The sequence below is a fragment of the Microchirus variegatus genome, assembly GCF_963457635.1.
Source record: "Microchirus variegatus genome assembly, chromosome: 8".
Classification (NCBI taxonomy): domain Eukaryota; kingdom Metazoa; phylum Chordata; class Actinopteri; order Pleuronectiformes; family Soleidae; genus Microchirus; species Microchirus variegatus.
Window position 1 is genome coordinate 12,751,372 of NC_139809.1, and position 15,380 is coordinate 12,766,751.

Below are 15,380 nucleotides of genomic sequence, written 5' to 3' on the forward strand. Positions count from 1 at the left end.
TAATCAAAACAGCTTGCACGTTTCCAGTCTGAGCCAAACGCTGTGTTCCCACGACGTTACAGCAAACAAGATGGCGGAGCGTTGCTAAGAAGAGCCTCAAAGAGCTGTCAGCGTCAGACGGTGTGTCCACTAAACCGTTCCTACCGAGAGCGATTTCGATGACCCCGTGAATGTGTCGCACGCACACGACGACAAATCCCTGCTTCTCATAATCGATGAGGACCCAAAACGCACATTTTAAGTGATAAAATGAGGGACAGATGCTGATGCGCGGCTCCAGTGAAGAATGTTTCCGCTGAAAGGTCGACATTCAGTCTATGACTTCGACTGCGTATTAAAAGTGGAAATAAACCAGATCCAAATGTATCCCCTAAAATTTTCAAGGGATAGTTTATATTATATTAGATTATAAGACATAGTGATATATAAGCCCGTGCTGACTGTACTGCGAGTGTAAAACACACATTAGGCAACCAGGATGAAAATATGGCTACCAATAGGCAACAGGAAAAAAAGGCTCACGCTAAGTAATACTATGTCTGTGATATCTTGAGATAGGTTTGTCACTTTACTTTGCCGTTTACTGGGTGGAAACTTACGTTTGAAGGATTTCAAAAGTCAGAAAATAACTTGTGCTGGGCATGTTGGGCGTCAACGCTAACGCATGGCGCGTTTCCAATGACGACTGACCCGGAAAAAGACGCGCGCGACGCCATGTTTACGTGACTCCCGATTGTTTTTAAAGTTTAGCGTTACTTTAGAGACTCATTTTAACAGAGGCACACATACGCAGTACACAGGTACGCTAGTTATTTGTAGCGCTGCTCTGTTGGTTTAATAAACAAACCGCTCCAGTTCCACTGTATGTGCGCTAACGGGGTTAGCTAATACTGTTCCGAAATCCCTATGTTCTGAAAGCCCTACAGAATACAGAATACAGAATGCTAACCCTAACCCTAACCCCAACCCTAACAGACATCGACTGATGCCGGGTCCGTCGGGAACATTATGCTGGGGATATATCCGTGCTTCCTCCAATGCGTATGGCTAGTTCCGCCCTACGGAACACGTACCGCAGGCTTGTCAGTGCCTTGAAACTCACAACTCGGAACAGGGTAAGGAGGGCAAACCTCATAGTGCTTTCGGAGCATAGAGCTTTCGTAAAAAAATGGGGATTTCAGAACATAGGGCTTTCCCCTCTTCGGCGCTAAAGGAGCTAACGCGGCTAACGGAGCTAACTGGTAAACGTTGCCTGGACATGATGTCACACGTGTCTTTTTCCAGTCAGTCGTCATGGAAACGCACCATGCGCTAACGTTGACACCATTAACCACCGTTAACGCCCAGCACTAAAAATAACACATTTGAACTGACTGTAGCCCAATAGATCAACAACTCCTGTGTGCCGTGATATAAAATCACTGATTCTACTTTGTCTTAAGTGCCACAAACTTCACTTTCCAGCAGGAAACGACATATTTTCCCAAGCTATCATAGACTCAAACAAGGCTAAAATCCATGTGTTGAGTAATGGTTTTTACAAGAGCATGACATTTCAACGGGGAAGTGCAACCCAAGAAAGGTTCGCCTCATATTGTTTGACATCATGACAACAACAGTTTTGCTACATTGCAAGAAACTGGTGCTTTCACGAGCACGGACTGCCAAGAGTTTTATTACATATCGTGCAACTGGATTCAGAGAGAGACACACCCCAAACATGTAATGACCTCATTGTTAGTGTTCCCCTCAGTACAACAAGCCAAGTCAGAGAAGCTGACACATATCTTTACCTATACTGAAAGCGTCTCCAATCAATAATCAACAACATGAAGCCGAAGGACTGAAAAAACGAGGGAGTCGAGGGAGGACAAAGAAACAACATCGGGAAACGCGTCCAAAACCATGGACCAAACCATTTCCATGGACACAACATGATCAAAGCCGCTGTGTTATGATGCGTGCAGATAACATTCTTGGGTTTGTCCTTGTGAATAGCAGCGACCAGGAAGTACCCCAAGGAAACAAACTGGTTTCCAAACCGAAGCATCTGACACAAGTTACGGGCCCTAATTGAATCAAGCCCCAGCTATGGGTTTCCCTGAGACGCCATCCTGAGACTGCTGCTCACTGTGAAACACAAAGGGATGACATCAGAGGGGAAACAAAGGGGGGAAAGAAGAAGGAGGAAAGCAAAAAAAAAATGCTCCCAATTACGAGACAGTGTCACAGATTAAAGAACAAGGACTTGCACATCTTAGCAGCCACATGGAGAAAAAGCTACGAGCAGATTAGCGGTGTTTAATGACATGAGAGGAGATGGCTCCAAGGGTCAGGCCTGAATTCTGTGGAGTTTAAAGGATAAAGCTTTATCTGATACAACTTTATAATTCTTCTGTGGCCACAGGGCACTATATTGTTGTGCTCAACCACTGTTGAACACACTTAAGTCATAGTTTAGGGGTTGTTGTTTTTTTTAAAGTGTGGTTGCACAAGGTACCTGCTAGGCCCCATGAACCAGTGAAAAAACGCCACTTAAGAAGGTTCACCTATATCTGCTGCTAAAATCAGAGCCAAATTTGTACATCACAACAACTCCTATGTAAAAAAAAAAAAAAGAAGAAGAAAAACAGACACAAAAGTTCTAACAGTGAGAAAAAGCAGGAGACATATTCTTACGATTTCATGGACTAAAGTGGGTGGATGGTTTAGAAGGGACTTATATGGGTGAACTGACGACAATCTGGTTTTCCTTATGTTGCCGCTGGCGGCCATGTTTCTCAGGGAAGATGAGCCCTGAGTGTCTCAAGCTGACGGGGGATGGGGGGGGGGGGGGTGTGGCACACGGCACAAGAAAAGTGCAGTCATGGCGGGAATCAAAAGCGACAATCCATTTATTATGCTTACACCGGATAAATTCATATCACAAACACGATTCATATCACAAAGTCCGCCAGACGAGGTCAGACCTGACACACAGAGCTTTGCTGCAAAGCACACGGACGCGTTAGTACGTCGAAGTCAGTGTTTGGTCTCTGCTGCAGGTAGAGAAACCGTTTCACAGTGCTTAGAAATTGGGGGGCGGGGGGGTTTAGTGGTTGGGGTCCCCCCTCGTTCGGGATCCACTTGCCCTTTGCAAAGGAATCAGTAAAACATTACCCCCCCCCCCCCTTTAACGTCTGAGTGATATGAATGTGTTGCTTTGTAAAAAAGGATCCAGCTCTCAGAATCTTTTTTAAGGGGGGAGGAGGGAGACTTGATTCTGATAAGACCAGTGCGGTGCAGACCTGACTTTACAGCAAAAGATGCCGCTGATTATCTGTCACAAACGATTACGGAACATTTCAGCTGTCAGAATTCTGCAGAAAACCTGTCCTCTCGTCCTCCTCGCGTTGTCTCTCTCTTGACGAGGACAGATAAAAATCTGCTTACGCACAGATCTGATTAACAGGGCAGTGTGATTCGCGGGGGAATCGTCCACATCACTCAAGACAACGACAAAGAAGCCACATCTAATCTGTAGATGACAAAAGAAATTGTTGATATATTTTTTTTTTTTTTTTTTTTTTAACTGAGTGACTGAAGATTTTTTAAATATAATTTCAGACTCTTAGGGCATTATCCAGACTTCGATCACATGGCCCAGGAGATGTTGGCCGTGTGCTCCTTGGCCTTCATGCGCAGCACAGCGATGCTGGACGAGCGTCTCTCGAACTCGGGCTTGGTCTCGAAGGCGTGGTGGCCGTTGGGGGCCGGCGTGAGCAGGGAGTCCGCGCTGAAGAAGTTGTTGAGGGAGACGTGGCCGAACTGGTTCTGCTGGTTGGGGAAGCCCATGTAGCCGTGGTCGGCGGCGGCGGCGGCTGCGGATCGCGGGGAGTGCGGGTAGGAAGTGACGCAGGGCGGGGATCCTCGGGGGAGCACGCAGGAAGAGACCACGGAGCCGCCGGAAGTCGGGCTCGGCCACAGGTTGTTGGAGATCTGTTGGGTTAAGAGGACGTTAGATTCTGGAAGGAATGACTTTCATATACACTATAAACTAACGATTATTTTTAGCAATCGATGAATCGCTTGGTCCATAAAATGTTGAAAAAAAGGTTGATCAGTGTTTGTCAAACCTAATGATTTCTTTGTTACGTGGAGCAAAGAAACGAAGAAAATATTCACATTTAAGAAGCTAAAAACGATCAGAAGTCTTGTTTTTATCACTCAGCTGCCGTGGCGTATGCGTGACGCAATAAGACGGCAGATAAGCAGACGACGGAGACGACGGAGGAAAAAGATATGAAACCATCTGGCCGAGGGAGGAACATCAATCCACAGAGCAGCACAGACTTTCACTCAGCGTGATTCATTCGTCCCCAAACTGCGTTCGCTCAGAAGCGAGTCGGTGCGAAACATGCGACTGTACAACTACTTTACTGAGGGAAACAAATGGCAATAACTGACGACGGTACAGCACAGGACAAGGGCTGCATGGATCAAATGATGAATAATCATGAAACTATGAAATGAATAGCAAAGTAGAGTTACAAAAGTTTTTTTTGTAAAAGTAAAACAAAAACTTTACTTTAACCCTATTTGTCAGCATCGGTACAGCGTTTATAATTAGATTTTTATATATGTCTATAATCCATGCTTAGAATTAGTTTCTTTCACTTCACATCTTATTTTACCGTCACAATCTTTAGATTGTGTATATATTGCAGTGGTTGTGTAGTTGTAGTTTTTGAAGTCATTTTTAAAATGTGTAAATTTACATTTACTTAAGTATGTTTAATTATTTTTTTTTTACTACATTTTTAATCACATCTGTTACTGAGTAAACAAAAAGGTTGACCTGAATTTAAATTAAAGAAAACTAATTGTTGAGGACAGGTGAAGGACAGTGAGTGACATGTGTGACCTTTGACCCATGTTGACTGACACATTATGTGTTTTACATATTTTATTTTGCCAGCACTTTAATTTGTGTGGGTTTGCCTTTAATTAAATACAAGATTTGTGTCCCCTTGACACAAGAAAGTAAGTTTTACTCCGAGTAAATTGTAAACAAGCTACTTTTTTACTTGAGATTTAACTTGAGATACATTTTTAGACCAGTACTTTTACTTGTACTTCAGAAAAATGGCATCAAAACTGTGGTACTTTTACTTCTGTACTCTTTCCACCTCTGAGTGACTGTTGCTCAACACCACACGCGAACTCTGTTCTTGTGGCGAAGCGTTAAAGTCCCCAAAAAAAATCTGACGCGAAGATAAACTGTTGCACAAAAAGTCTACAGATAATATGGCAGCAGAACCACGCTCTCGGCCCGTGCGCTCAAAACGTTTTTCTTCCATGCTTTTTCCCCCGAAACAACATGTGTCATTGATAAAGCCAGCGTTTCTCTAACTTTGCCCAAAAGGCAGCGACGACGGCCGCAACCTGACAGTCTCTGGAGAAGAAGACCAGGATCGTTCAAAAAGCCAGAAGAATGCAGCCCGTGCCCGCTTTGTTTAGGGAAGACAAAAAAAAAAACACCACTTGCTCGTGCAGTGATACTATAGCACGGCCATTTTTTTTTTTCATGACAGTCGTGTGGAGGAGCTGCAGGGACACAGGCGACATGTATTAGAAACATGTGTGAGACACTGGAGCAGAGTTGTTGACCCACTCTTTGGCCAGGACCTGCATTGCAGCTCCACAATCACATGTTGCCGTCATATGTACTGCATGTTTATTTTCCTCCCATACAAACCACAGAGGTTCTCACGTTTCTGCACCAACACGACGCATTTACAATGGAGTATCAAAGTCATTGTGTGTTCACTGCTTTTGCCGGAAATGAGGAAGTGAGGGAGCGATGATAACCATGGTTGGATTTGGGGAAAACCTGTGTTTGGGCGGTTCTGGCTATGAAAGGATTAAATAATGCCATTTTGGTGAAATCAAAATGAAATTCTCTTTATATAACTTAAGTTTGAAAGAGTTTTTTCCCTCATATAGCAATAAAATATCTATTAAACACAAAGTATTGCAGGGATAAAACAAACCAGGATCATGTGACACTGATTTTTCCGGCTCTGGGCTGACTGTCACATATGGGTGTCAGTTATTCTCATTCAGGTTGAAAATGACAATATTTAACAACAACATATTATAATAAACGTCAGTATTACACAACTTAACATGCAATAAGGCAATTAAGTTGGATAGAAGCTGAAAAATCAATAAAATCAGTGAATTTTGCCTCAAAAACTCAAATATTAAATGTTCGATTGGCACAAAATCCATTTTTTTCCCAGGCTGTTTTCTGTAGGCCTAAAATACAAACACACACACTTTTCTGAGAAGCTGCTGTCAGCATATTTCCATTTCTGGACAAAAAAAAAAGAATTAGAAAAATCGCAGGCTTGACAAGAAAGACTCTGAGGCCCAATGTCAGTGTCTGACACCCAGAGGACAAATCGACAAATCTCCTCTCACCTCATCTTGTACCTGACCTTTGTCTGAAAGTGCAAGATAAATGTTCTTCAAGCCAACATGAAACCTGATATCGGAGCCCATTCATCCATCCATTCATTCATTCATTCATGCTGACACCTCGCGCGCACCTCTCTAATCAGCGCTCGCGCAGACGCAGTTTTCATAATAAGCGATTCATTGTGCGTCAGTGACGCGTGTTTTTTTATTTTCATGCAATTTCACTGAGACTCGAAAGAAAAAAATACAAAATAAACTATATCTTTAACGCGTTTATTAAAAAAAAAAAAAAATCTAAATACATAGTGATATATTGTGTGCGCAGCTGTTTAGGCCTGTTGTTATTATAGTTTTATCTTATATTTGTATTTGCACAGCTGTGATTTGTTAAGCAGGAAATGAAAATCTGTTTTATTTTGTTCACAATATCTTTTTTTGATTATTGTGATGATGGCTTTGAGTCAAAACTGAACGTTTAGCACATTAACATTATAAGAATAATAAAATAAATAAATAAAATGCCCATCATATTGTATATCGTGTATATTGTGCATGACTGCATTATTATTATTATTATTTTGGTTACATTAACTGGAGTGGTTCAAAATTATACTCAAATGACGGATTAATGTGGATCTACAGTCTGAAAGCCTGGATTATTTAAGAGCCACTGAGGCCGCTGATGCGCACCATTACGCACGCGAGTGCCCGCGTCCTGTGCCTTAAACTCCAATAATTGCATGTGTATTTTTTAAGACTATAAATAAAATATTAATCATGACAAATTCGTGGACTTGAACTCGCCTGTGTGTAGCTGTCGCTCCTCGGTAACACTGATAAATCGTAGGTGGCTGCAAAGTGACTTTTGGCTTGTTGGATCTGCCCGTAGCGCTCCCTCTTCCTCCACTTGGCTCTTCTGTTCTGGAACCACACCTGGATGGACACATACAATACATAAATTATTACTATTAGTAATAATAATAATGGTACATGTTATAAATATAAAGATGCACAACAGTATAAATGACCTGAATCTCGTAAATACAATTTTTTGGGGGAAATAATTCTGGTGCGTAAAAGAAACCATGTTTATATACAATATGAGTTCAATTATTAAACTATACAAAATTATATACAATTATGTGTATTTAAAAAATAGTACAGACGAAAAACAAAAAAATAAAAGTTTCAACACAAAACGCAGAACAATTTAAAATGAATGAATTTGTTTCATGAGGGATTTAAAAAGAAAAACATGTCGTCTTTAGGATTGTTTATTTCCTTCCAAAATTGGAGGCATTAATGAACGTAGAGTCTGTTGATGAATGGCTGAATTACCTGCACTCTGGCCTCGGTTAACTCCGTCCTCATGGCCAGCTGCTCGCGCACATACACGTCCGGATAGTGCGTCTTCTGGAACACCTTCTCCAGCTCCTCCAGCTGCGCGCTGGTGAACGTCGTCCGGTGTCTCCTCTTCTTGCTGCTGGACACGTTGCTGTCGCACTTGTCCCCCAGGTCGTCCAGCTCCGTCTTGTCCTGCGCGCTCGTCACCGGGGACGCGCGCAGCGTGCAGCAGCCGTCCATGGACCGGCCGAGGTCCGAGTGCAGAGTGTCGTCGTCTGTTTTTGGCACCGCGTACGAGCCTGCGCGAGGAGGAACACGGACGTGATTATACACAATTATTCATAGTAGAAAAAAATAAATAAAACAGTTGCTAAGTGTATTTCCAAGTGTGATTGAATTTCATATGGGCTATGGATGTGTATGACTGTATTTGGCACATAAATATGTCATTTATGACATTAATCTATGGGCTTCCTTGCTCCCTACATATTTAAGTCGCGTTATAAATGTAAAGACATATTCTAAACAGCATAAAAACATAAAATAATCACAGAAGAAATAACATCTAATTTGAATATTTGAGCTCCCTAAATTACAAAAACAATAATTGTGGGGAAAACACACACAAAAACACAGCTGATCACACAGTGTTTTACGCACCGTTCTGGTCTCCGCAGGGCGAGGAGCGGTGCTCGCTGCTCTGCAGCCCGAAGGCCTGCGCGCATTTCGGGGAGGACTTGGCGAAGTACTGCGCGCTGTCCAGACTCTCCATGACCTGGTCCATGTAGTAGTCGCTGGCCTTCAGCGCCTGACCTTTCAGGGCGAACTTATCCTCCATGTACTCCATCATCTTCAAGCCCGAGTCCGCTAATAATCGAATGGCAACATTAAAAGAAAAAAAAGACGATCGGGGGAAAACAAAAAAAGAAAAGAAAGGAACGAAAGAAAGAAAGGAAGACAATAATCGCCAACGATTAGCGGGCACGATGATTTGTGTGATGCAATAACTTTGTGCCAACGGAGTTGATTTGCTGAGTCTTGAAGGCGAAATGTCTTTATAGTCCCGAAGAGAAGAAGGAGACCTTAAAAGAGCCTCCTCCCTCCCTCTCTCCATCATATGAAGCAGCAGCAGCAGCAGCCAACTCCTCCCATCGCGTCCTGATCCCAGACCGAGGCTGTGTGAAGGGATCCCGACGACTCTGAGACACACACACACACACACACACACACACACACACACACATCACAGTGACTGTAATTCACTGCGTGTTCAGATCCACGTTTATTCTCAGCTACATGTTGTAAATGACAGTTCATCACAGTTGTGATGATGCTGCTGTTGCGCAATCATTATACGACGAAATTCTTTATTTTATTTTATTTTATTTTATTTTATTGATTTAGTTCAAGTCCAAGAGTAAAAAAAGAAAGAAAAACCTTAAAGCCAATTATTCACTAATCAAGCGTCTGAGTAAATTATGGGAAAGCAAAATATGAGCGTTTCAAATTGAAAAAATACACTTTTTGTCTAATTATATTATTGTATATAATATATTCTTTAGTCCAATGTAATTATTTGTTTATTTATTTATCCAAAATGACACTTTAACTACATATTCCGTTTTATATACGGATCAAGTTCCACTTTATTTATTGCTTTTGTGATTTTTTTAATGATTTTTTTTATTATTTGTGTTGCCGCACGTCGTGTCTTTTTTCTTTAATAAATTAAATTAAATTAAATAAATTAAATTAACTTGGACCAGTTCTTTTTGATTTTCGTCAATTTAAGATATTATGTTTTTCATTATGTTTTTTTATTGAGAAGAAGTAAAATCACACGTGTCTTTAACAAAACACTGAATTTAGAACTGGAAAATAATCCCGCAAATGTAATTTCTTAATTTCTTTATTATTAGTATTATTTCTGAAGTAGTTTTTGCACACATTAACACACATTAGAACGAACATTATCAACACGTTCAATGTCACATTCAGATCTGCAGTAAATATTTCGCTCATTAATATTTTTTATTTTATTTTACTTTTTAAAAGTGAGTGATTTAAAGAGAATCAGACTCTTGACTCTTTCTCTCGTGTCAGCCGCAGTGTGCAGAATTATTAGCTTATGGGAAAGGAATCACGTGACTGCAGGAGACAATTTATACGTTATATAATTATTGATTTATATAATTATTAAAAACCAAAGCAAGTGATGGTGAAAGGCCACAATACAATATGCAATAAATAAAAATGTGACTATTGATTCGTTTAAAAAAAATAAAATATAGATTAATTCACATCAGGATTATGTGTTTTTATTATGTTAACATTATTGTTCTGTAGAGCACTGGTGGTACGTTAACAGGTTTCAAAGAAAATATTTAATGATCATTCCTGACATATATATTTTTAATTAAAAAAATAATAATAATAATAATAATAACCAAAAAATCTGAACTCGTCAAATATTTCTAAATGAAGTTAATTATCATAATAGTTTCAGGAGAATACATGAGAAGGTCCCCAGAAGAGTTTTGATCCATGAAAAATGAAAAAACTCTCTAAGAAAGGACATTATCTTGCGAAAGTTAAAGGGACAGTTCAGGTTTTTCTTTTCTTCTTTTTTTGGGGCTGTATAAGATTCTGTGACATCTGCACTCACTGAACGCCCCCTTCACTGAAAACCAGACACACAGACTCACTCTCATTGAAAACATGGCTGCCAGTGGGGGGAACAAGGTAAAAAAGAAAAAAAATTGACTTATGAGGCTCAAACATCACGTCTGTATGTTGATATCTTTATTCTGCTGTTAAACTGAGTTAGTGTTTCCTTTAACTCTCCACAACTAAGTGAAATAAATAAATAAAATAATGGAAGGAAACTTTGTCATTTAAAACCCTTGGTTTAGTGAAGAAAGCTTGAAACACAGACGTTGTCTTTGTGGACATTTGGTGCTTTTAAAATCCTCCATGTCTTACAACAACAGGAAGTGGTGGGAAAAAAAATCTATAAGACAATACAGGAGATTGCAATTCTACATCCAAACAATTGGTGGCAGTAATGCAATAAGAAGGAAACGTTTACCGTCAATAAATCTGAACAGAACTCGTACCTGTAGGGATGCACCTCCTCACTACTGCATCTCTTCGTCTATTTTCTAATGCGACACAGATGTTTTCACTCAGAACAGATGAGGATTATTTTTTATTTGCTAATTTTGTCAGGGGTTGGATTTACAACGTCTGCTTACAAGCACAATTCCCTTCCACTTGGCCATGGTCTGTAATAATCCATCAGATTTGTAATGCACTCACTCACTCACCTCACTGCACTTCAAAAAAAATCTGAATTATCCCTTTAAAGGGCGAATGTTTTCGGGGGGGGGGGGGGGGGGTGGTGGTGGTGGGGGGGGGAGTGAGATGTCTTTGAACTCGTGCAGCCCTCAGGAGCACAACACTGGACTTCAACAGGAAGTGAGCTCCTTCTATTTCTCCTTATTGGCGGAGTTGTGTTACCGCTAACCAAAGCCTCACTTCCACCAGCACATCTCCGCCCTCTCCATAGCCGCACGCCACCTGCCATGCACACCAGGCATAGCTTTGGTTCGCTCGGGGGTCAGTGGCAGTTACCTGGGGCCGCACAGCGCCGGCGGGAGAACGTATCAAAACAAATAGAGGTGCTCTTAAGTAGCAGGGGAGGGGACGGACGGACATCTAAGATGGTCTTCTAAAGCCCAATTTATACTCCTGCGTAAAGTGCTCTGCGTAGCTACGCAGAGTCCTCTGCGTCGACGCAGAACCTGTCGAAGAGCCTCTGCGTCGTCTCCGGGTGCACGGAATATTTTTTAAGTGTCCGTCACTCCGTCAAGGGACTACGGAGACGGCAAGAGCTGCGATTGGTCCTCAGGACAGGCCGAGCTAAGCTGCTCTGTGCCGGCTCTCAGTGCGCTCCGGGCGTCCTGACACAGGCGGAGCTGATCCCCGCCGATAACGCCGCTGCCGAACTATAAATACGTCATATCTTAACACACACAGCACATGTTTAGACTCTAAATGGCCAATTTCTCGCCTCAAATTATCTTAAAACTGCGTTCCGTGACACAGAAAAGTGAGAAACGGCCACTTTTTCAACAACAACAGTCTTTCTCTCTCTTTCTTTCTCGGACGCCATTGCTCACTGTAGCCAGAAGCACAACAACCTTGCGCAGCGACCCCTACTGATCGGGCGGGAAATTGCAGCGAGTGTCCGTCACCACGACGCAGAAGTATAAATGCTCGAGGCGTCTCCGTGGTGACGCAGACGGATAACGCATACGCAGTCGGAGAAGTATAATGTGGCCTTGAGATGACCTCCACGCACTGGCTCATGCTGAGGAGAAAATGTGAAAAGTTCACATGCGGTTGGTTGGTTGGTTGGTTGGTGGCTGGAAAGTTTCCCTGCCACGATGTAGATACAGGCGAGTCAGCTGAGTCACCATGGAAACGCCTCAAAACGGCACTGCCAGGTTTGAACTGAAGAACAGCGCGTACATGAGTAAATAAACATGAGCGAAGTGAACTAATCGCCATTCATATCGGGGCCCTAACGCGACTGAACGTCATCCAAACGCAACCAGAGCGAGGCCCCCGAGAGGCCAGAGAGAGCCGTGCCACTTCAGAAGGCAGTGACATCATGATGCCTGAAGCCACCCTCGTGTTTAATTCAATCTATCGAAATGTCTTCAGACTTTGGCCGGCCATGAAAAAAGCACACACACAACCACCGACTGAAAAAGCACACATTTCGTGAAGGTTATGAAAGTCATCTGAGTCCTGCAGAGCATTTGGCTCACAGAGCTGGGAAAGAAAAAAAAAAAAAAAAGGTTGTTTTCATTTTGTCTGTTTCTGACCAAACTCGGCTTCACTCGACGATTGCAGTACATCACCGTGAGGCTCCGTCCTCGTCCACATGCTGCACAGGTCGGCTGTGACAGAGAGAGCAGATCAAAGGAGCCGTAGCCTAAATCCAGACAAGACGACAGACGTTAACAACAGCACAAATGAGGGCATGGATATCTTCATTGTCAGTTCAAATGCCGCTTCTCAGATTTTCAAATCACGAGATTTAAAGGAAACTGAACGACACTAAGGAGCTGTAAATGTGTCAAACATAGGTTATTCGTTTAAAGCACATATGCCAAATAGTGAGCCTGAATGTCCCCGTGAGACTTCAGATTTCCTACGCTACTCGTATGAGGACAGTTTCATATACCTTGTTGACTTTAATTTGAAAGCACCTTTTGGATTTAAAATTTTACCAATAGAAGTATTTTTTTTAACTATTTAAACCTGTCGCTTTCATCCAATATTTCATAAGTGACTTCCTTTTCTGCATAACTTTCTCGGTCAAAGTTGAATTTAACATCAATGTCATAAGGAATTATAATAGTGTCAAACAAGGGTTATTAATTTAAAACATACATGACATCACGTCAATCATAAAACATTTGATTTAAAAAAAAAATAAAGGAAAACAGGGTGTTGCCAAATAGTGAGCCTGTATGTATCTGTGAGACTTCAGATTGCCCACACTACTCGTATGAAGACCGTTTCATATACCTTATTGACTTTAATTTGAAAGAACCATTTTATTATAACTTGTGTCAGTTACCATTTAAATCTGCCACTTTCATTTCAATATTTAATAAATGACTTCCTTTTCTGCAATTTATGCATCACCATCAATGTCATCGTCAAATAAACAAATTCAGGCTTTGACAGATTTGTTTACCTGGACATTTTCAGCAGTATGACGCAGAGTAGAGTCTTATTATCATAAAATTGATTCTTTATTGTTGTATATTATACTGTTTTCCTTTCAATTTTATTAATTGTTAATTAATGACAGAATTCTAAATCATCATCATCGAGAGGTTTAGACATTGATATATTTTTCATATTAATTTAAATTAAAGGACAACTTTAATCCAAAATTAAATATATATCTATAAGAGCACAGAGGTGTAAACACGTCTTTAAAATGTAGTGTGAATTATCATAAAAAGACAAACTAGAGGTGTGTGCATGAAATTAACAGTGTCCGTGTACACGTATATATACAAATGTACATATATATATACATATATATATATATCACCATAAATATAGGGGCATATACTGAAGTTCTCATTTTATTGCTTCTGCTATATAAATTATACAAATGTAAACAAATAAAATAACCTGCAGGTTTTCCAGGTTCTCGTTTCGGAGTTTTGAGATCATTAAGAAATGTTGAAATTGGAAAATTTTTGACCATGGAATTAATGAACTAATGATCGACCAACATGGAGGCAGATGATTCGCTGTGGTGAACCCTAAAGAGAGAATCCAAAAGAAGAAGAAGTGTTATTGAACTGAAGATTTGTATGTGTCACACATTACTAGGAATTTTGGAAATTGCCCAGATTTGGGATTATTTTTGATAAACACGATTGAAACATGCAGAATTCTTCATTTCTATGTTATTGTTGTAATGTAATAATAATATAGCAGCTATATTACTCGATTGCTGTAGTTAATTACAGTCACTGTGCTAACTCACTGTCAAACATATAGAAAATAATACAACAAATACAATAAACAAACAAAAACAAACCCCAAACTTCATTCCTGTCAACAGAAAAATAAATATTTGTTGCTAAAATGTCCCAAAACAAACCACAGTTATACTGAAGCCCCTTTAATGCACTTCAGGACAGCGCTGTGGACGGATGCCGAGACAGAAACCCTCTCTCTCTCTCTGTGCCAGACACCGCTCGACAACATGTGCTGACTTTGAGGTCAGGCTGGCAGCGTCGTCGTCTTATCTGAATGTGTGGCAAAGTGCTCGTCTCACCATGCGCCAGTGGATTTTGTTTCACGTAATGCAAAGTAAACACGTGTAATGAAGGCAGCGGTGGGCGATGGTTCAACAGTATCGTTTCAAAAAGAAGAACTCGTGTCAAACAAAGCAAAACCGGTGACCAGACGAGCACATGTCACCTGTCTGCTCGCATTAAACAACAACATGAATTTTCCAGTTGTGTAGTGTATGAGTGTATAATGACGATATGTTGACAGAAAACTCCCCTCCCCCCAACTCACCTCCACTTGGGGTCCTCTATATGGAGCTTGACCAATCAGTCTCCCACCCTGAGGGAGGACACTGCTCTTGGGTTTCACAACAGCCTCCAAGTGGGTAGGAAAGCAAGAATCCCCCATCATCAGCAGCTCGCATACAGTCAAAACACACACCCTCCAGACATGTGTAAGTGAAAGATAGAAGGAAAATAAATAGAGAGAGACGTGCATTTCCTGCCAGGGAGCAGCTCGGCAAGCTCAGACTATTTGTTTTGACATTAATTAAGTTATCATTTCCAGGCGTCCGACCAGCGGAGGAACCTCCGAGCCTGAGGTTCACCGCCTGCGGGGAGGACGGGTGTTTGTGCGCGGACGCCTTCGTCCAAACACACAAGAAATAAAGCAACACGAGGCCTCTAATTCTCACAACAGTGTTTGTGCTTGGCTCGTAAAAGCAGTAATTACAAGCCCAG

At 41.3% G+C, this 15,380-nt stretch overlaps 1 protein-coding gene across 1 annotated transcript; it reads right to left on the reverse strand.

The window, feature by feature from the left end:
- Positions 1 to 3,633: 3,633 nt before the first annotated feature.
- On the reverse strand, positions 3,634 to 8,656 carry alx1 (ALX homeobox 1; the record flags this gene model as incomplete). Its single annotated transcript, XM_083893334.1, has 4 exons — positions 3,634 to 3,978; positions 7,267 to 7,395; positions 7,801 to 8,105; positions 8,467 to 8,656. The coding sequence occupies 4 exons, from the start codon at positions 8,654 to 8,656 to the stop codon at positions 3,634 to 3,636; spliced, it is 969 nt and encodes a 322-aa protein (XP_083749460.1).
- Between the last annotated feature and the right edge of the window lie 6,724 nt (positions 8,657 to 15,380).